Below are 21,971 nucleotides of genomic sequence, written 5' to 3'. Positions count from 1 at the left end.
CAATTGATTGAGTCACCAAGCGAAGCGTCTGAGTTTGTTGCCAGTTTTGCGTAATTATGGAAAATTGTCTGTTGGGGAGACCTGAGCGTTCTTAATTTTATCAGACACCATCAGGGGCGGTATGCAATTTAGTGGGCTGCCTATTAAGTTCTCAATTGAGACGCCTATGCAATTGTTTTTGATAGTGTTGAGCCGCACGCTAACACTTTGCATTCTCATTTTGGCTTTAGAGAATAGCATTCTTTATTCGCTGTTCATAGCGGTTGTATCAAAGTAATCAGAGGATATAATTTACAACCCAGAAGATAACGGTTCTGTGTCACAATAACAAGTGCTACACTATCCAATCGTGTTTCTGGCTAGGAGTTGATCAGCAATTTACGGTCCAAATCAAAAGCTTGCTTCAAATCCACCTCGTCGCTGCACAGGCTATCGTAACAGATCATCAAAGCTGTTCGTAGGGGTCAGCAAAATTCGGGCTATTTCAGAAGCAAAAGTTCCGATTTTTGTTGCTAACAGTCTTATGATGTCAAACAAGATGTTTGAGACTCATGACGGACCTGGTTTTTCCATTGCCCTTGAATTTTTGGTGCATCGTTGTGTTCATTACTTGGCGATACGGATTCACTTTTATCATTGTAATCGTCTTTATAATATCCACGTTGCAGCGTTTGACAGTTTCCTAATCGTAAGCATCTATGGCCTCACTATGAAAAATCTTTATGTTTTGTGCCCATCCTGAAAGAAAAAGGTGTATCTGATGGGGCAAACTTTACAACGAACAGATCGAGATATTAACGACAAAGCCAAAACGTGAATGTTCGTTTCCTAGTTTACAGGACGAAATGCTTGTGCATCAAATCAATCTGGTTGTTAATTACATGTCAAAATTCTTTTCAGGGCGATTTTGGATCCATTGCGAACAAAGTTGCAAGCTTACGAAAACTTGAGACCTTGATTTGAAAAATGAAAAGTAAATACCTCAAGATGACCGCGTTGGCTTGCTTTATGTTCCTGATGAAATTACAGCTCCAGCATTATGATTTTCTTACATGCCTTGGGTCGATCATGTTAGGCTACCAGGATAATGTTGATCAATCGTTGCCACAGCAAATGCGATATTTGACACCGTTAATTGCACGATGAAGGCCCTATAGAGCCGAACTCTGTTGATGACCTAGCAGAGAATCTGTAACGAAGTTACACATACCCTTGTATGAAAGGGCGGATCACACAAGATGGCTTGACCGTACATATTTGTGGATTACACAAGTTGGCGTAATCACACATGGTGTGGCTATACCTTAACAAGAAGCCACTTCATAACAGGACTGCCAGTAGTATTACAAACTAATTAAATTTTACTATTTGACTGGAAAAACCGAAAATTCGGCTCAGTTTTGAAGGGATGAGCGTATTTGCCTTGGTTAAGGTTTTAGGTAGGTAGCGGATTGTGATTCGCTACGAACGTACTGGCTCTTGTATAGAACGTAAGGTCGGTGATCTTAGCTTAGCTTCCTCTAAGCAGAGCTACGACAGCCCCGCTGCATTTGGTTAAAACTCGTAGCCAATCAACGCCTGAATTGTTACGACTGATCCTCTATGAGGATGGACCAATACTCCTATTTGCCCCAGGGCTTGCAAGACGGGTTTAATAAGCTGATGTCCCTGCTGGGACCTGATGGTGTGGAACAGCTTGTTTCGCAATCGTCGGAAGCGATAGCCGTGCGTCCAGAGGCGTTTGCAAGTTAATAAGATGTTCTGCTAGAGCACTTACAGCAGAAGCTGTCGGTGTCGACTGCGTCCATGACGCCACCGTCGACGACGGATGGCTCCTTCTGACCCAGGCCGCTCATAGTGAGCGTTAAGAACCTCGAGGGTAAGGATGTGGTGAATCTCCTGCTCTGGATAAGAGGGGCCGAGATGGCTTTGGCATTCGCCTTGCTCCAGAACGAGCAACAGCTTGTGGCGCTAGCTATCTCCAAGCTCGGAGGCCGAGCGTACAAATGGGCACTCACGTGTGGTACTTCGGTTGAAGCGGCATTCCCCTCCTGAAAAGAGATAAACTGTCACTTTTTGCTAGTGTTCTCGCCGCCTGACCAGGCATATCGCGTGTGATCGCATTTCCTTGCCGCCCGACAGGGCAATCAGGAGTTGGTGAACTTTGTCTAAAGGATAAAAACTCTCATTGCCGAGATGGCAGCACATCCTCTCCCCGAGGCCGTCGCAGTGATCGTCTTTATGGAGGACCTCCGCACTGCCGTGACCAGAGTGAAAGTCTTCCGTGTGCATCCGTCTTTTTTTTTGAAGAAGCGGTGAAAGTGGCATTGAATGCTAGATGAAACTTTAAGTCGGCGCGACTTGGTTGGAATGCACACCCGCAGAGCTCATCGAGCGGGCCTAAGCCAATGGTTTTCAGTCATGCTGAGAAAGAGGAGGAATAGCTTCAAGCTGCCGAGCAGCTTCAAACACCCGACGGTGTTTTGTCTGTGGAGACACCCGTCACCTATGGACTGGTTGTCCCCTGCGCAAGGCGCGTAAAGGTTCGTCGAACCGACATCCCAATTCTAACCAGTCTGGTTTGACGCAGGGAAACGAGTCACCCAGAACGCGCGGGGTGCTCTACTGAGGTAAACCAAGCCTCAAAGAGGTAGAGGGCAGCTGAGCCCAGCCCTGAAGAGCTCCGTGCTCTTGAACAAGAAACGTGTATGCAAGCCAGGCTTTCTGGTGGTGAAAGCAACCGTGAAGGGCTTTGAGAAGCCATGGAATTTCCTTATCGATTCCGGACCGTCGGGCTATCATGCTCGACGATCCACGATTGGAGGAAGTCAGCTGTATGCTGAGGCGCTGAAAGCGCGCCGTCACTGTTTGCTTAGCGACGGGAAATTGTGTCACTGTGCCGAGGGTCCCTGTGGACCTCGGTGCCAAGTTTCTTGACTTCGATAGCGTGGAAAGCTACTTAGTCTTAGACTTGGATGCAAGGTATGGCCTCATCCTTGGTAGGGCATGGTTGGAAAACCACGAGCCATGAATTGATTGAAGGTCGATGACCTTTGGCGCTACGCGCACGTCTCCTGATGAAGCTTTGGTGACTCATGAACCTACCTCTGCTAGGAAGCAGAAGCGCTATTGGCGTGAGCACTGGATCAGAACGGTCAATGTGCTGGATATCGGAGTGTCCGAGCTGTCGAACACCGAAGGTGTATTAGACAGGAGCTCCGAGCATGGCTCGCGGGCTGAACGTAGAGTGGCACGTAGCCCACTGAGCACTGCTCAAATATTGAAGGAGTCGCTGCAAGCAAGAGTGGCACGGTCGGCCAAGGGCCGAGGCGTCGGAGACGAGACCCTTGTGATGCATGTGGAGTGGCTTGTGGCACACTGAGCACTGCTCACGTTACGAAGCAGTTGCTGCATACCAAGAGTGGCATGTGTCAGACGAGGTTCGAGGCATTTTAGGCAAGGCCCTTTGAAGCGCTGGAGTGGCACGTTATCCACTGGACGAAGACTGTGGAACTAGCAGCCCTTCGTCGGATGTTGTTACTAACATCAAGGCTCCGATGGAGCACGAAGTGGGGACACTTGACGACGCTGAGCGCGGTTTCCCACTGGTCTCGATGAGACGTAAAACCTTGATAGAAAGCAGACGGCGATGCCGTATCTTGTCTTTAAGACACAGGGCGTTGATCTTGACGTAGGGTGTGTATACTGATGATGATAGCGCATAGCTAAACACTCTTGTCAACGGTATGATGGGAGTGAAAGACGGCGACATCACCCTCGAGGCTATTTTCGCGGTGTATAGCTTTTTGAGCTTGACGAGATGTCCTTCGAAGAGTTTGGCAGTGCCTTGAAGGGAGGCGATTTAGCCGAGATGGTCGTTATACGACCAAACGAGGAGATTTATTTGTCGTCGCTTCTGGATGAAGCTGTCTTGGAGGCCACGAAGGGGTACTGAACGCACGAAGTGGATCGTTGATCCTGAAGGATCCCTCGAATCTGTACTATACTGTGATAAAAGAATTTCAGGACTTCGTCTCCAAAGACCCGTCGTCGGTCCTACCTCCGGACCATGGTGTGCGTCATGAGATTGATCTGGTTTCGGCAACCGATTACTGCGTAACACGCCAATGGCCTTTGCCCAAGGAGCAGTGTGACGTCATTGACGCATTTTTCCATGCGAAGCACGAGGCAGGAATGTTGAATGAGAGCAAGTCTCTTCATTTGACACCCACGTTATGTGTTGTGAAGCTGAACAGCAAGTGGTGTATCGATCACGCTTACAATACGCTAAACGCTGCCATTATTCCGGCAAAGACGCCGAATTCCTAAAACGGATGTTCTCCAGACAATACGGTTGTCTGTACAATGTACAGCGCACTCAACTTGGTCGTCGGTCATTACCAATTGCTCATGAGAGCGAATGATATTCGCTGACAGCGGTGAGTACTCCGAGCAGAATGCTCTGGGAGTAGATGGTGATGCTCCAAGGGTTGCCAAATGCACCATCAACATTCAATCGTCCTGTGACGCAATAGTTCAGGCCTCACCGGGCGTATGCACAAACATAATCCGACGACATCTTCGTCTACAGTCGTGCGGGACACGGGAGGACAGATGAAGAGAACCACATTGTCCATTTAAGAGTGGTGCTCGAGTGCATGCGCACGAATAAGCGGTATGGTAATGCCGATAAGTGAATCTTCGGTGCGGTAGAAACCCCTTCTTTGGGGTGCTTCATTGGGTAGCGTGGCCTTCGAAAGGATCCCGCTAAAGCCAAGGCCATTGTGGACTGGCCAGTTCCAAAGAACAAAAAGGACTTGCGCAAGTGGCTTGGCCTCGTCAACTACTTGCACAAGTATAGTACATATTACGCCGAAATGGCACGGCCTTTATCGAATCTCCTTAAAAGGATACGGAATGGCGCTGGGACACCGAGCATCGGGAGGGTTTTGAGACGGTCAAAGACAGCCTCCGTCATGCACTAATACTTGTGTTGCAAGATGCCGATCGTCCTTTTATTGTCGTCTGTGACGCTTCAAACTTTGCCATCGGCTGAGCACTGCTGCAAGCAGACGCCAAGAGGCAAGATCGGGTGATCGTGTTCGAATCTCGCCAGCTCAAGGATGCGGAGAGGAGCTACCCAGTCCGCGACAAGGAATTACTTGCGATGATGTATGCACTTGCCAAGTTCAGATTGCACCTGCTGTGCTCAAGCCGTTTGTGATCTACACAGATCATGCGTCCTTACGCACTGCAACTCAGTCGCCTCACCTTTCGCAGAGATGGCCAGGTGGCTCTTATTCTTTGCAGAATATAACTTTGACGTGAAGTATAAGTCAGGAAAGCAGAATGTTTTGGCAGATGGATTGTCACGCAGACCAAGTTATGAGCTTGCTCATATCACAACGGTGACGTCGTCAGTGATGAATTTGATCCGCGCTGCATACGCGGGTGACATTATGTGTGTAGCGCTGCTACAGGCTCTCGGGAGCAATGAAAACTCGGACGAGAAATTGTCGGCGCATTTGCGCGCACACTTACACCAATATTCGTTGAGTAACGGGTTGCTGTATTATAGCACAGAATCAACGGATACGCCACGATATTTGGTTCCTCACGATGAGAATTTAAAATACCGTATCCTCTATGAGGCCTACGACACCCCAGTTAGTGCTTATCTCGGTTTTGAAAAGACCTACAGCTCGGTGAGTTGCCACTATTGGTGGCCAAAGCTGTACAAGTGGACGAGCACAATGTGCGCACGTGTCAGACATGTCAGATGGCGAACTCTCTACGAACGCGGCAGGGTCGCTTCTTAGTTTACCGGGACCCTCCGGGTGTTGGCAGTCCATGAGTATGGACTTTGTATCGGCCAGCCGAAGAAGTCGGAAGGCAACACGGATGTAGAGGTCTTTGTGGACTGTTTGAACAAGATGGCTCATCTTGCGGCAGAGCCGGACACCATGGACGGTGTGGGTATAGCGACGTTGTTTGTCAAACGTGTCTTTCGATAACATGGAATCCCGGGCTCAATTGTCTCTGATAGAGGCCTGCGCTTAACTGGAAAGCTGTGATCTACACTCTTCAGGGAACTAGGCACCAAGTTTACTATGTCGACATCGGGCCATCCGCAGACCAAAGGTCACACTTAGCGCGGGAATCGCGTCGTTGAAGACATTCTTCGGACGCGTCCGCGTTGAGACGCCGAAGCGCTGGAGCGCTATGTTGCCACTCGTAGAGTTTGCTCTGAAGAGTGCAGCGCATTCATCTACCGGATACAAACCGTTCTGCGTGAACGGACCTGCTAATCCTCGCGTCCCGCTGACGCCGCCTTCGCATGGCTCAGGGATTGGTCCGAGCGGCTTGCTGATGTCAGCCTCCACACCGTGCGTCAAGCAGTAGAAGACTTCCTGTCAACCAAACTGAGTGTCTTACGACACTTTCGTGATGCGATGACTGAAAGCCAAGACACGCAGAAGGAATATGCAGACGGAGACGAGGCAGAAATTTTGAAAACATAGAGGTCGGAGACCTGGTTACATTAAATGCAAAAACTTTCATACGCATGCAATTTCTGCTGTCTTTAAGATGAAGCTCCGTCTACGGTTGATTGGACCTTCTAAGGTCGTGGCCAAGCAAGGCCCAGCGTATACGCTGAAACTTCCAAAAAGGATGCGCATTCACCCGGTGTTTTATGTGTGCTTGTTAATTCCATACCGCGATCCGGCGCAAGTAAAGGCGGAAGCGTTGGTGCCGGGGCGGCGCCCAAAGGAGCTCGGCCACCCAGAAGCGGAACCAGCAACTGATTCTGAGCACGGAGTGCAAAATCCTCCGTTTTAATCGGCGCAAGGCGCTCCACTGTCAGACGAAGTGACGTTTTTGTCTGCTCGAAATCTAGAAGCAGCTCCGACAGAGCACGAAAAAATCCTCAAGCGAGACAGTCGGTGAAAAAAGTGTTCCGGGCTCTCGAGGTCTTCCGCATTTCGGTATGCGACCTAAGCAAGAAGTGCTGATGAAAACAAATTTTGTCCTCAAGCGCTCAACGATCATCTCGAGTCACCGGACTGCGATCGACCATGTCATTATCGTCCGCCGCCGACTCTTCTCGATGAGAATGGTGGCATCCACTATCACGTTGAAGGCCTTGTGGGTCGACTTCGACAGGCTTGTGGGCTCATGAAATAGTTGAGTCTTTGAGTGATGAAAATCAGCAGATAGTGAAAAGAGATATGAGAAGGACAATTAGTTGCTGGGCTCGTAGATGATGAAATTCGGGATGTTGCGTGATTTTGGAAATTGCTCATTCGAACTTGTTTTTTTTTCATTACATTGATATTTCTTATGCAACTTACGGGCATAATCTTGTTTATGAAATGACAATGTCGCCTCGCGATCGTTCTATATCGAATAATATCAATGTCGCCTCGCGATCGTTCTATATCGAATGATATCATAACGAATGAAATTGTTAGGAGCAATTAAGCGATGTTTTGAAGGGGAATCCTTTGAGACCCATTGTAAAATTTATGCTCTTGGAAGCAGTATTTATACTGCAGTCTGTTACCTAGTCTTTTAAATGAAATTTAAACACCTTGCCGTTGGCCTGCTTTTTTCTATTTAAGAAATAAAAAAGAATAAGAATTGGGAGTCATTATCGAATATCTCATTAGACAGCGTTCTGCAAGCTAAGCAGCACAATTTGGTCCGACAGATGAATCAATAATTTAATATGGAGAACAACTTCTTGGTGCTGATTGGGTAACCAAATCATGATCTTATCAGAATGACAAAATGAATTGGAGTACCATGTGCCAAATTACTCTGCTTTTTTAATTTGGTGGTTTCATAAATAAACGAAGTCTGATCTACGTTTGTTGAGTACAAACATATTGCACTGTTGTGCAAAACAAACCCGATGCTTTCGTGTAAGTACAGAAGTCAGAGGCATCCTGCACTGATTATAACTTTAGATATCGGTGAAGGGGGGTCTGCGTACCTGCGGCACACTTGCGTGGATCGCGTCACTTTTGCAAGATATATTGCTTATTTTTGTATATTGTCAAACAGATAATTTAGTACAAGTCTTCATTATGAAAAAAGAGAACAATGAGCAACTGAGTTCCTTGGGACGCCCTCAAGTTGGTTCCTGCAAAGATTTTATCGACTTCACCTTTCTGCGTTGTGAATCATAACTTTTGCAACAGGGCATCGTCGTTTAGAGGGGCACGGCATCCTCATTGCACTTGGTATCACACGCACGACCGAGGCTCGAGAAATAAGTCCCTCTAATAAAAAAACACGCAATATTCGACTATCTGATCCGAACAGCTAGAAAAAGTTGACAAGTTAATGGCTTCCATTGGATAATTGACATGACCATATATATTTCCATGTTCGTAGAAAACTTTTAACCCTACCCCAGGGAGTCACGAATGAAAATAAGAATTCATTTTCGAAATTCTTTGTATAATTGGTATTTCCGAAGTGAATCAGGTTGAAGCGATCTGACTCTCGTGTGGAATACGGCTTTTGCTCGGCGGATCCCGCTGCAGAAGCTGATCGACCCCAAGGCCACTACACAAGCTCTCCAAATTTGCTTCTTGGTTCCCCTAGAAATCCCGATGGATAAGTACCGCGCTCGACCTTGTGCTCAAACAAAAGGCGCTCCTTTACCCGCGATGTGGGCGATTCCTGTGGTGCTCGTCCCTGTCGAAACCGCTGCAGATGACAAAGGGTACTTTGAGCGATGGGTGCAGCGGCATCGAAAGCTTTCCTTGCTGCGCAGCTTACAGTTGAGCCATCGGGAAGTGGACTCGCGTGTAGAGCGCCATCTCGGGGTTAAGTTTGTCAGACCCAAGGCGCGCCGCCAACTTCCTTCGTATTGTCGCCCTGCTACTTATGGGTTGATTCCTCATGCGCTCACGTTCTCTGTTGTCTCTCACACGGGTGTGTTTGCGAGCGCAGCAGTTCAGGGTCATAGCTTGTGCTCAGCTTATGGTCTTCGGTTTCCTCGGTAATTGCTGAGAAGCGCGGGGCGTACGACGACGTGAACGTAATGATCCCTTTGATCACAAGCGTTCACGACGTCTGGGCAGTCTAGCCGAGGCGGCACCTCAAACTATCACGAGTTATCGGAATCGGGGAATCCCCGCCAGTTCACAAGATACTGGGCTGACCGTGGTGACGACGTCGACCCACAAGACGTCCCGCGCACCACTGTTCTCTTCGAGAAGAGTCGGCGGCTGACGATGACGACTTGGTCAATCGCCATCCGGTGACACGCGATGCTCTTCGAGATCTTCAGATCGGGGTTCGTCGCGATCGGGACTCCGCTGAGCGTCATACTAGGGCGCATACCGCTGCGCGGAAGACTTGGAGAGCTTGGAGCACGTTGTGCACCGGCTGCCTCGCGTTGAAGGCTATTTTGCTCTGTCGGAGCGGCTCCTAGCCGTTGAGCAACCGAATGTGTCGTTTCATGCGAAGGCAGAGCGATTGGGGCTGTTGGAAATGGAGAACGCTGCATTCCGTGCTCAAACCCAGTTGCTGGTCCAACTTCTGGGTGGTCGAGCGCCTGTGGGCGCCGCTCCGGGGCCAATGCTTCTACGTTTACATGCGCCTGATCCCGATACGGCTTGAGCAAGTCCACATAAACACCGGGTGGGTTCGTATCCGTTTCAGTAGATTTAGCGTATACGCAAGGCCCCGCTTAGCCACAACCCTGAAAGGTCCGATAAACCGTGGACGGAGCTTCGTCTTAAAGACAGCAGATATTGCATGTGTAGGATGGCTTTTCGCATTCAATAAACTCGTGTCTGCGAACTCAAAGCTCTTACATCTCCTCTACCCTTTCTGTCCGCATATTCCTTCTGCATGTCTTGGCTTTCAGCCGCCGCATCGTGAACGTGTCATAAGACACTCAGTCTTGAAGACAAGAAGTCATCGATTTCGTTACGTACAGTGAGAGGGCTGACTTCAGCTAGTTGCTCGGGTGTTCCTCCCCCACAATCCCTAGCCATTGGATGGCGGCGTTAGCGGGATGCGAGGATGAACAAGTCCGTTCACACCCGTTCACGTTGTTGCGTGTAGCCGGTAGCCGAATGCACTGCATTGTTCAGAGCGAACTCTATGAGTGGCGATCCAGTGCCTCGGAGTCTCAAAGTAGACGCTGCGAAGCATGTCCTCGACGGCGCAATTCACGCGCTCACTTTGACCAACGGTTTGCGGATAGTCCGCTGTCAGCATATCCAGTTTGGTGTCGAGCATCTTGAAGCTCTTCGACCAAAACTTCCCAGTGTCGCTGGATTTCTATTAGAGTCAATTGATTCCGGGAGTCCATGCTGCCGAAAGACACGATCAGCAAAACAGCGTCGCTGTACTGACACCGTCGATGGTGTCCGGCATCACCGCAAGATATACCATTTTGTTCAAACGGTCGACGAACACCCGTGTTGCCCGCCGAAGGCTTCGACAGGCCAAACACAAACCCCAAACTCATGAACTGCCAACACGAGGAGGGTACCGGTAACCTGGCAAGCGGCGCCGCCACATTCGGGGAGAGTGTCAATCTTTGACACGTCTCACACATGCGCATATAAGTGCTCGTCCATTTGTACAGCATGGGCCACCAGTAGTGGCAAATCAGAAAGCTGTAGGTCTTTTCTAGACCAAGATGACCACTGAGTCGGGTGTCGTGAACCTCACGGAGGATACAAAACTTCGACTGTCATCATGAGGAAAACTTCTTCCAAAGTCCTTGCTCCCTAGATCCTGTGGCAGCGCTACGCACATAGCATCACCCGCGTACGATGCGCGGATCATCACTGTCATGATATGAGCAAGCTCATACTCTGGTCTGCGAGACAACGTATCGGCCGATGCATTCTGCTTTCCTGAATTACACCTTACCTCGAATTATCACCTGGGCATCCTCTACGAGAGGTGAGGTGACTGAGTCGCAGAGCGTAGTGACGCATGATCTGTGTAGATCACGAACGGCTTAGAGCCGAGCAGGTGCACCCTGAACTTGACAAGTGCATACTTCATCGCAAGTAACTCCTTGTACTGTGGACGAAGATGTCGTCGAAGTATGTCTGCACATACGCCCGATGGGGCGTAAACAGTGGCGTCACAAGACAGTCGAATGTTGCTGGTGCACTTGGCAGCCCTTGGAACATCACCAGCCACTCTCAGAGCATCCACCCCGAGTAATTAGTAATAACGATCGACCAGTCGAGTGCGCTGTACTATGTTTAGCCAACCATAGTGTTCTGGAGAACATCCTTTCCAGGCATCGGCGTCTGTGCCGGAATGGTGGCAGCACTTAGCTTTATGTACGATACGCCACTTGCCGTTCGGACACAAAACGTGGGTGTCGAATGGGGAGACTTGCTTTTACGCGCCATTCCTACCTCGTGCTTCGCACGGAAGAAGGAGTCAATGACGTCGCACTGCCCCTTAAGCAGGAGCCATTAACGTGTTACGCAGTATTCGGTTCCCGGAATCAGGTCAATCTCATGACGCACACCTCGGCCTGGAGCTAGAAACGACGGTGGATCCTTGGAGACGACGTCTTGAAATCCCTTCGCCAACGGATAGTACGATGCCGAGAAATTTCTTAGGATCGACGATCCACTGCGTGCGTTCAACACTCTCTTGGTGTCCTCCAGGACATCTTCATTTCGAAGCGACGACGAGTTGATCCCCTCATTCGGTCGTACAATGGCCACTTCGGCTAAGTCGCCTGCCTTCAAGGCACCGCCTAACTCTTCGAAGGACATCTCGTCCAGCTCAAGAAGAGCATTCACCGCAGGAATAGCCTCAAGGGTGACGTCGCTGTCTTCCTCTCCCGTCATACTGCTGCCGAAGGTGTACAGCTGTGCGCTATCGTCTACGTTAGACACAACCTTAGTCAGGGTCGACGCCCTGCGTCATGTAGCTAGCATAAGGCGTCGCCGTCGTCTCTCAACAGAGATTTTACGTCTTGGTTAGACCAGAAGGAACACGTACTCAGCGTCGTCCAGTGCCCCCACTCCCTGCTCCACCGAATTCCCGTTCGTATTTACAACAGGCGACGAAATTTTGCTATCTCCGCAATCTTCGTCCTGTGGATAAAGTGTCACTCCAGACGCACCTTAAGGGCATTGTCCAAGACGCCTCGGACCTCGTCTGGCCATGCCACTCGTGGCATGCAGCGACTGCTTCAAAATTGAGTAGTGCTCAGTGGATTAGTGCCACTCCACGTGCATCACTGGGGCCTCGCCTTAGATGCCTCAGCCCTTAGCCGAACATATTGCGCATGGCATGCAGCGACTGCTCCGATACTTGAGCAGCGCTCAGTGGCTTACGTGCCACTCTACGCTCAGCCCGCGAGCCATGCTCGGGACTCTTGTCCGTTACATCTGCGGTGTTCATCAACTCGAATACTCCGATCTCCACCACGTTGGCCATTTCGGTCCAGTGCCCGCGCCAAGAGCGTTTTTACCTCCTAGCTGAGGTGTGTTTAGGATTCACTGAAGCCCAACCAGGAGACGTGCGCGTAGCGCCCAAGGTCTTCGACCTCTAGCCGATCCATCACTTTTCCAACCATGCCATACCGAAGATACGGTCATACCTTGAATCCAAGTTTTAGACTAAGCAGCGTTCCACGCTATCAAAGTCAAGGAACTTGACACAGAGGTCCAAAGGGACCTTTGGCAGCGTGACACGTGCCCCCGTCGCTAAGCAAACAGTGACGATGTCATCCAACCGCGCTTTCAGTGCCTCAGCATACAACTGACTTCCTTCGATCGTGGAGCGTCGAGCATAACTGCCTGACGCCCTGTAATCGATCAGTATTCTTCATGGCTTCGCAAAGCCCTTCGCAACACGACCAGCAAGCTCGACTTCCATACACGCTCCATGTCCAAGAGCACGAAGCGCTTTGGGGCTGGCCCCTGCTGCCCTCTACCTCTTTGAGGCTCAACAGAACTCAATTCTTCCCCAGATTGGCCGCCCCGCGCCCTCTGGCTGTTGTCGTGTCTCCGCGACAAATCAGAAGACTGGTGAGAAGCGGGACGTTGGTTCGATGAATCTTGACGCGCCTTGTGCATGGGACAATGAATCAAAAGGTGACGTGTGTCACCGCAGACAAAACACCGTTGGGTGTTCAAACGCTGCTTGGCAGCTCGGAGCTCTGCACCCTTGTCCTCAGTATAGCTAATATCCATCGGATCAGGCCCGCTCGACGAGATGCTAGTGTGTGCATTCCAACCAAGTCGTGCCAAAATAAACTCGAATTCGGCTTTCAATACCGCATTTACTGCTTCTTCAAAAAAGGACAGGTGCACACGGAAGACTTTCATTTAATTTAAGCCACGTCAGTGTGGAGGCCCTTCATCAAAAAGGTCACTGTGACCGCCTCGGGGAAAGATCGGCAGCCGTCCCGGCAATGAGAGCTCTCAACGTTCGGACAAACCTTCTTGCCCTGTTGGGCAGCAAGAAAACGAGATTGCACGCGATATGCCTGTTTAGGCGGCGAGAACACTGGTGAAAGCTGAAGTTCCAGCTCCGCCCAGAAGGGAAACCCGCTTTGACCGGAAGACCGCACGTCAGTGACCATTATCGCGCTCGACCACCGAATTCGGAGATAGCTAGCGTCACGCGCTGTTGCTCGGTCTGGATCATGGAGGACGTCATAGATATCTAAGCCTCTCTTACCCAGAGCAGCAGAATTTTCTCCATTGTTGCCCCCGAAGGTCTCAACGCTCATTATGAGCGGAGGGGAGTTATTCGTCGCCGACTTTGGTGTCATGGACGCAGTCGACGCCGACATCTTCTGCTGCAGGTGCTCTAACAGAGCATTTTCATGGCTCGAAAACGCATCTAGGGATGCGCTGATTGCTTCAGGTCCTTGCCAAGCGAGGTGCTGCACACCTTCAGGGCCAAGCAGAGACATCAACTTTTTAAGTCCGACCTACTTGCCCTGGGGCAAATAGGAGTACTGCTTCATAATCAGTCGTAACAAATTTGGTGTAGATTGACTACACGTGCTACCAAGGGCAGCGAGGCTGCCGTAGCTCTTTCGCTTCGAGGAAGTTTAGTTAATGTCGGCGACCTTTTTTCTATACTTAGAACCAGTACGAGCATTGCGGATCGCAATTCGCTTACTTTAAGAGTAACTACAACCTTAACCCAAGGCTAATAAGCTCTTTCGCTTCAAATGTCAACTGTTTTCTGGGTTTTATTTGCGGCAAAGCCGCCTATATCTAACTCCAAAGGTATTCCTACCTATATAGAAAAACCTTATTGAAGTATACCACCTGGCTGTTCCAATTACGTACTGATTTCTTGTTTAAGAGTAGGAAAAGAGGGAATGAGAAGATATAGGCGGCTTTGCCGCAAATAAAACAGATAGATACAGACGAACTTTTCATTCGAATGGGTACTCGAGAAGAGAAAAGAATGAAATAGCCGCACCATTGTGTGCGAACACCATATTGTGTAACAAACACCATTTTATGATCACACCATCTAGTGTAACTCCGTTACGCATCGCCTGTGATGCGCACATATTTCCACTTTCAGCTTATACTTCGCACTTCTTCATCAAATGAGGCTGAGTGGACGTGAAAGGTCCAAGTGTGAGCTGCATTTGTCTTTGGATACACTTATGGAAGATGACAATCATTACCGCCTCTGACGCCATCGCAGCGATAAGAGCTCTTTACATCTGGGCATAATCTGCTAGTTTTTGCAGCGGGGCTGCTGTAGCCCTTTGCTTAGAGGAAGCTAAGCTAAGATCACCGACCTTACGTTCGTTTTGAGAACCAGTACGAGTGTAGCGGATCTCAATCCGCTACCCTCAAGCACTTAAAGTCTTAATCAAGGTAAAGACGCTCTTTCGTTTAAGATTGAAACTGTATTTAATTGATTTAGTTGCGGCAGAGCCGCCAATATCTAAATCTTAGGTTTCGTAATTAATATAGTATGCACGGTGTGGCCACACCATTGTGTGATTACACCAACTTGTGTAATGTACGATCACACCATCTTGTGTGACCCGCCCTTTCATAAAAGGGTACGTGTAACCCCGTTACAGTTTTTGCCTATCTTGGTGGATGGACAAGCCCTTAAAACGCAATCGATATGCCTGGTTAGAGCCTATCATCAAACGATTTCGTGGAAAACCAGCCATCTTTGAGTTTGATTACCTTTCACTCCTAACCACAAATCATCTCCAGATTTTGCCACACATGTGAGTTAAATAGTTTTACCTATTTTCAGCACTACAAGTACTGCATTGTCTGACGCTAGTAGCCCATGTGCTTTCCATCTTGCAGTCCATGCGTCCTCATCTGTAAAATCAATGAAAGTAATTTACCCAGCGCCACTTCTGAACTTTGCACATAAATGTAATAATACGGTACGTATCCTGCTACTTTTCCGGTTACTTTCCGAAATTACGTGTGTCTTATGAACACAAGCCTCGTTTCTGCAAGGACCCTCAAACGGCATAGCTCATACAAATATGTTGTCCATTCGCGATCCACTTGACAAGAAATTTATATAAGTTCACTTGAGCACAATCCGACTCGCCTCTACTGTCTTGCCCCCTATTCTTCGAAGCCATGGCCAGCTTTGATGCTATTGACCTACTGTTACGCTATGAAACGCCGCTCGTCAAGGATATGGAGCCAGAAGACGATGTGCTGGAGTGGGTGGCTGCTTACGTGGGAAGTGAGAGCTTTCAAGAGTCTATCAACAACTTTTGCAGCACCCACGCAAGCCACTTTTCCATCCTCCTGACCAAAGGAGGACCTTCCGCTGCTGATCTGGATAAAGTTGAACAGTCTGTGTTGCTCTTTTTATGCTTATGGATCTTGTAGATAGATATGTCTGACATTGTGGAGCGCTGCCAACAGGACATGGAAGGAGCTGCATGAGGCGTTTATCGACACAGCTAACGCTAGCATCGAAGCGTTTCTCTCAACGAGAGGATTTACCATGGATCAATATCACAGCCGCTGCAATGAAGAGATAGCACTTTCTGAGGAGCGGCAGCGGCACACTCGGCTTAGTTTTCTCGTGCAAATTCTCATGGCTTGCTGCGAGTACGAGCAATTCCTGAATCTAATGAAGCGTGTGGCCGATCCTGAATACTACGATAAAAAAGAATTGCAGTTTGAGGCCGAAAATCTTGTATACGAGGCCGAGGAGAAAGGCGAGATAAATGCTCAACAGGCTGCCGGTGCACAGGCCTTTTTGGATTTTTTTCAGGCCAATCCCAACTTGACACTAGACGAGCTCACGCAGGAATTTGAAAAGAAGCTTCAGCTGACGTGACGGACTATTTCTTCAAATCGGCTCCACCCAAATTGTATCAATATCCAGAAGCTCAATCTAGTGGCGATATTTCTTGATTGTAGTAACATTAAACTTGGCAAAACAAAACGCGGCGGGAGATCCAGAAGGTTTGCTCGATCGACCACCAAAAAATCAGAGGCAACACTCCTTGCGTGCCTTCTGTGTACGTTATCTTAGATTTAAGACGAGGTTGATTGATAAATACGAAGAATACATTCATATTATATGTTATGACTGGTGAAATCGGCAAAGCTCTTGTCCGAAGGAAGCAAGACTACATCCAGTAATGGTGTATTCGAGTGAAAGCTGCACACAACTTCGACAATTTCGCGACCCTTTATTTCAAGGGGAAAATCCTCATCGTTTCGATCATATTGCACGCCCCATCTAGAGCTGGACATTAGACGAACAACATCATCCCAAATTAACTTTTGAAATCGTGCGCGGATATCAAAATCTGATATTGTTTTCTTATATCCCGAATCGTTGGCTTTGAGTTCATGACAAGACTTAACAGCGAGACTGAAATAAACGTTTCGAAAATCGTCACGGGATAAAATCCATCCTGTCGATCCCGGTCTTCCAAATCGCTCGAGAAATTGACCTAGTGAACTATTTTCATATTGCAATGGATTGACGTGTTCGTACAACTGCAGAAATCTGCAAATATCGCGTTCGGACAATTCGCGCTTCCCTTGGATGTCAAGGCAATCGAAGACTAGTTGCAGATTGATATCGGCAGAGGCTGAAGTCAACACGGTTCTAGGGCACGCAAGATTAAGTTCATCAGCCTTAGAGGCTGAGTTGATACCACTTAAACGTTTAGCTGTTACTGTCACAACGTATTCGCCGGCGCTCAGAGATCGCACCACCTATTAACGAAAGATATCAAATTCTGCCCAACCATAGCTGGATCCAAAACCTTACCTGTTTTCTTAAGATGCTGTTAGGACCGTCATTCAAATCTTGGAATCCGTTACCAATATCTTCTATCGGCGTAAGTACAAAGTCATTTTCTACCCGCGCAATACTTACATTTAGCTCGACTTGCTGATCGTATGGCTCATTGGGGAAACGAGGCGCGTAAGAGAATGAAAAAGCAATCGTCGTTAATGTTGACACACTGAAGGCTGCCATCAATTTAACACTTTCTTCGTCGTGATGGAAGACTTGTCGTAATCGTTGCTCATGTTGTCGGTCAAGACAAAGTGACCATACGTTAGGTTCCAACTCAAACAGTTGCTTCCACGACAATTTAATTGATGTAGGAGATGACACACGATCAAAGCTTGCAAATGTTTCAATACCTTGATGGTGCAACAGCTTTTTAAAGACATCATACAGAATCACGGACGTGAGACGCGAAGTTTCCTCGCTAGAAATAGCAAGCTGGAAGGCTCCTTGATGATTGTCAACTTTCCCGCAGGTTACTACTACAAGAAAGAAGTCTTTTCCGGACATTGGTCGTTGATAACACAACACAGCGTTAATGGCCTCTTCAAGTTGCGCTTGCCCGACTATTGAATCATCACAACACTTTACAGTTGCTCTACGATAACAACAAGTCCTGTGACAAAAAATTACAGAAGGGTTTGCTTATAAACTTTGAACGTCAGCTTACCACGGGATTCCAGTAATCTCCTCAAGAATGTTTATGGTCGGAATGCTTGAAAGTGCAGCATAGCTTCCTTTCAACTTTGCGTAAGCTTTATGGAGAAGAGCTGGATACAATTCTCCAAGCACGTTACGCGCGGTCATAAGGCCCCGTCCGATTGGAAAAGAAGGAAAGAAAAGATCAACAAGGAGATGCTGCCAAGTAAGACCTCGGTCACAGAGTGCCACAGGAACAACCGCCATATTTTCAAATTGGCAGAAACTATCTAAGGTTGGAAACCATCGATGTAGCCATACTTCGCAGTGTGGGGCTATGATTGCCAGTGCACAAAGAAACGAGTCTTGGGCAGGAAGGCCACACTTAAATTTTATTGGGATTGAAACTTCGTTTGGCCGAGTCACAAAAGTCCACGACGAGTTGGAGATACTGTGCAAATGCTCCCAAGTGCTCTGTGCGTAGATCGCAAGATCAACTTCCGATAATAAAACATCGAGATTGTACAGAGACTTTGCTTGTGGAGGAAACGTAGCGTCAACAAACAGATCTCCACCGAGTTGATAAAAGCGATTTATTTCATCGCACGCTCGAAATATAATGACTTTAGACTGAGACGAAATCGCCGTCCAGTCGTTTACAAGACTGAAGACGCCGTCACTGTGCTGTAGCTGCTGCACAATTTGTTGCGCGTCCTTGTCTCGAGCCTCCAAAATTGCATTGACGGAGAACGCTTTCTCTTCGAGCACTTCGTATTGAACGTGCACAAGTGCTCTATTTTTTCCTTTTTTCGTCACATACGCGAGTGTTTGCCGCTCAAAGGGACAAAGCTCACAAGTAAATTCTAGGTTTTCTGTGGTTCTTGGGAGAATATCAGTGGAATTGTTTTTTGCAGGTCGATGTATGTTGATGCTACTCGACTTGCTGAAGTCGATTCGGAATTTAACAGTTTCGAAACCAAGATTATCACCGATATACTGAAGTGCATCTGTCCATGTGCTAGTCTCATCGGGCTTTGCTGATTGCATTCGAAGCTTCCGCTGCGTCACAAAAATTGTCAAATTATCGTTTAGTGTCTGCATCGCCGCTCGACAGTTTAACAAAAGCGTTTTAAAGATCTACAAAGCTTGAGAATCTTGTGTTTTTATGGGTACACCATAAAAATTTCGACGGATTCACGATCACGGATCATTTTAGCGGTCGCTTATAGATATGATGATAGGCTGTACAACGTAGTTTTTAAGTAGAATAGTTGGAGTTGTGAAACCGCAATCAAAACAACCACGTCGTCATCATGAGCACTTTAATGCACCTCAAAGCTCAGAATGAAAGCCGGCTTGCGGTGAGCTGCCTGAATTAGCGACTGATGCTATAATATTGTATAAACAATGCAATTGTAGGAAGAAAAGCGTATGATTGATCGACGTAGAAGTCTCCTCGTCATGATACTGCAACACTGCACAGAGAATGGATATTTGCAAACGGCTGAAAAGCTTCAGCAAGAGGCAGGCGTCGCTCTTTCCAAATATGAAGTTGTCGAAAATTTAGATTTGCTGCGTATCGTGCAAGTGCGTAAGATTAAAGACACGCAATTTTCAATCTGTCGCTAAGAATTGATGGCCACTACCAGGAATACGAAGACTTTCAAGAGATCAAGTTCGGCAAGCGCCCTATACTAGTCCGACGATCACTGTCGGATGAACAAAACAAGGGGAATGACAAAAAAGCTGCAGCTGCAGCAAAACGAGCTCGACGCAATGATTATACGTCGACACGTATGCCAATGGAAGCACGTGTTGAGAATAATGCTGGGTTACGGGCTATTCACAATAAGACAAGTATTGCGGCACATACAAGTTCCGGAAACCCATTGAAAGCCGAACAACAGGTCCCAGATGATACTTCAAACGCAGATTTCGGCCTTGTCGGACAAAGGCCGGCGCAGAACCACACCCGTCACTCAAAATCTGGCAATGGTCTCCAGAGAGCAGACAATCAACAACAGCAGGAGGAAAACAGTTACGAAGAGCACCTTTTGAAACCTTTTCCATCCTTTGCTCTTGATTCGGAGCTTCGCCCGATCGCAGAAACCATCACACGCGAGATTTTCCAAAAGAATCCAGACGTCCGGTGGAACAATGTTGTTGGTTTGGTCGAAACGAAGCGGCTATTGAAAGAGGCCGTCGTCATGCCTCTAAAGTATCCACAACTGTTTCAAGGTTTACTTTCACCATGGACTGGAATTCTTCTCTATGGTCCGCCTGGAAATGGCAAGACAATGCTCGCCAAAGCCGTAGCAACCGAGTGTCGAACTACGTTTTTCAACATCTCTGCTTCGTCTATCATCAGCAAGTACAGAGGCGACTCTGAAAAACTCATTCGAATGTTGTTTGACTTGGCGAGACATCACGCGCCATCCACAATCTTTTTGGACGAGATTGACTCTATCATGGGCCAGCGTGACAGCGGAGGAGGTCAAGAGCACGAAGCAAGTCGTCGTATGAAGACCGAGTTACTGATCCAAATGGACGGTCTAGCCAAAACTGACGATGTTATTTTCGTACTCGCAGCAAGCAACTTGCCTTGGGATCTCGATGCTGCCATGCTGAGGCGACTTGAAAAGCGCGTGCTTGTAGATTTACCACCGGCGGAAGCTCGACATGCGCTTTTTGCCTCCCTTCTGGAACCTTATACCCCTAAAAACTCTTTTAGCTTTGACGAGGCTGTAAGAATGACTGAAGGATATTCTGGTGCTGATATTAAATTGGTAGCGAAGGAGACCTGCATGGCTCCCGTGCGCCGATTGCTAGCGAAGCTCGAGTCTGACGACAACGATGAAGTTGTGCAAAGGAGTAGTAATCAAAGCCACGAAGCGTCTGCGGAGGACTGGAGGGAATTGCTTGGTGATGTGAAGCATGAGGACCTACTCGCTGCACTACAACGGACCAAACCGTCAGCACAATTCCTTCTTGAGAAATACCAGCAGTGGCAATCAACGTTCGGATCCACATAAAATAGTCACTTTAAAAAGGTAAAACAGTGACACTTGGGCAATCTGTTTGTGCAACATTCGAACAACCATTCGGATCAAACCTCCGCCGCCAGTCGTTAATTAGAAAAACTACCCACATTTTCATTGCACAACCTCATCGACGTTTAACGCAAAAATGGTGAGTCAAATTTAACAGTTACAAGGCGCGTGCACATATGAACTCAAGTGCTGCACTGACGTTATAAGCGGGTGATACGCTATGTCTGAATATTTTTTGGATGGATGAGTTATATCCGAGCGCACACACCCAATCAGCGTCATCACCTGCCATAATTACACAGATAAAGCGCGTAGCTAAATATGTGGATGTGACTCTGTCAATAGGATGCTCCTCGCGACTACATGCTGGCCAAGGTCGTGAACGTCCTTGGACGAACGGGTAACACGGGTAACGTGACTCAGGTGCGCGTGGAATTCTTGCAGGACGACAAGCGTAAAATCATTCGCAACGTTAAGGGACCTGTGCGTGAAGGTGACATTCTGTGCCTACTTGAGTGGGAGCGTGAGGCTCGTCGTCTGAGATAATTGCAATCGAATGATGCTATTAATGCTGAATCTAGCACAGCGAGTGCTGAGTGAGTGTAGATTTTTCGCTATCTGCTGGCCGGCATAGAGGTTATGTGCTTCGGTGGTGAATTCTAATCTTCGTCGACCATTCTTTATGACCCTGAAGATATGGAAAGGAAGAGAGGGTGCCTGCCCGTCGTAGATTGACTTAACGGTCGATAATATTTCGATGAGAACAATCGTCTCTGTTTTGTTTGCTTACGTTAGGTATTCGTATTGGAGAGAAACGTCTTTTCAGGTTAGCGGTATAGCTGGAAATAACGCGGTTGATTACGTAGCGACTATTCCTTCTCAGGTCCTAGTCCATACATCATTTATCATGTCTAAGTGGATTAGAAACGTTTTAACCGCAAGAAGCGCCGCTTCTACAGTTGTCATCCTTCTAAGCTTTACTTTAGTCAT

The 21,971-nt window shown here is 48.0% G+C and overlaps 4 protein-coding genes across 4 annotated transcripts; 2 read left to right on the top strand and 2 right to left on the bottom strand.

Annotated features, from left to right (window-relative positions):
- Positions 1-11,468: 11,468 nt before the first annotated feature.
- PHALS_04172 (reverse transcriptase) lies at positions 11,469-11,852 on the bottom strand (the record flags this gene model as incomplete). Its single annotated transcript, XM_024722188.1, has 1 exon — positions 11,469-11,852. The coding sequence occupies one exon, from the start codon at positions 11,850-11,852 to the stop codon at positions 11,469-11,471; it is 384 nt and encodes a 127-aa protein (XP_024573290.1).
- Positions 11,853-15,605: 3,753 nt separating this feature from the next.
- PHALS_04171 (ADP-ribosylation factor-like 2-binding protein, domain) lies at positions 15,606-16,320 on the top strand (the record flags this gene model as incomplete). The annotated part of the gene is made up of 2 exons (XM_024722187.1): positions 15,606-15,826; positions 15,900-16,320. 2 exons carry the CDS (start codon positions 15,606-15,608, stop codon positions 16,318-16,320), a joined length of 642 nt encoding a protein of 213 aa, XP_024573289.1.
- Positions 16,321-16,562: 242 nt separating this feature from the next.
- Positions 16,563-19,032, bottom strand: PHALS_04170 (Peptidase C2, calpain, catalytic domain; the record flags this gene model as incomplete). The annotated part of the gene is made up of 3 exons (XM_024722186.1): positions 16,563-17,213; positions 17,269-17,908; positions 17,963-19,032. The coding sequence occupies 3 exons, from the start codon at positions 19,030-19,032 to the stop codon at positions 16,563-16,565; spliced, it is 2,361 nt and encodes a 786-aa protein (XP_024573288.1).
- A 212-nt stretch (positions 19,033-19,244) lies between these two features.
- PHALS_04169 (katanin p60 atpase-containing subunit a-like 2-like) lies at positions 19,245-21,527 on the top strand (the record flags this gene model as incomplete). The annotated part of the gene is made up of 4 exons (XM_024722185.1): positions 19,245-19,292; positions 19,351-19,518; positions 19,581-20,858; positions 21,327-21,527. 4 exons carry the CDS (start codon positions 19,245-19,247, stop codon positions 21,525-21,527), a joined length of 1,695 nt encoding a protein of 564 aa, XP_024573287.1.
- Positions 21,528-21,971: the final 444 nt, after the last annotated feature.

This window comes from Plasmopara halstedii (genome assembly GCF_900000015.1).
Source record: "Plasmopara halstedii genome assembly, contig: Scaffold_253, whole genome shotgun sequence".
NCBI lineage: Eukaryota > Oomycota > Peronosporomycetes > Peronosporales > Peronosporaceae > Plasmopara > Plasmopara halstedii.
Note: the sequence above shows the minus strand (reverse complement) of the source record. Positions and strands in the feature narration are given on the sequence as shown.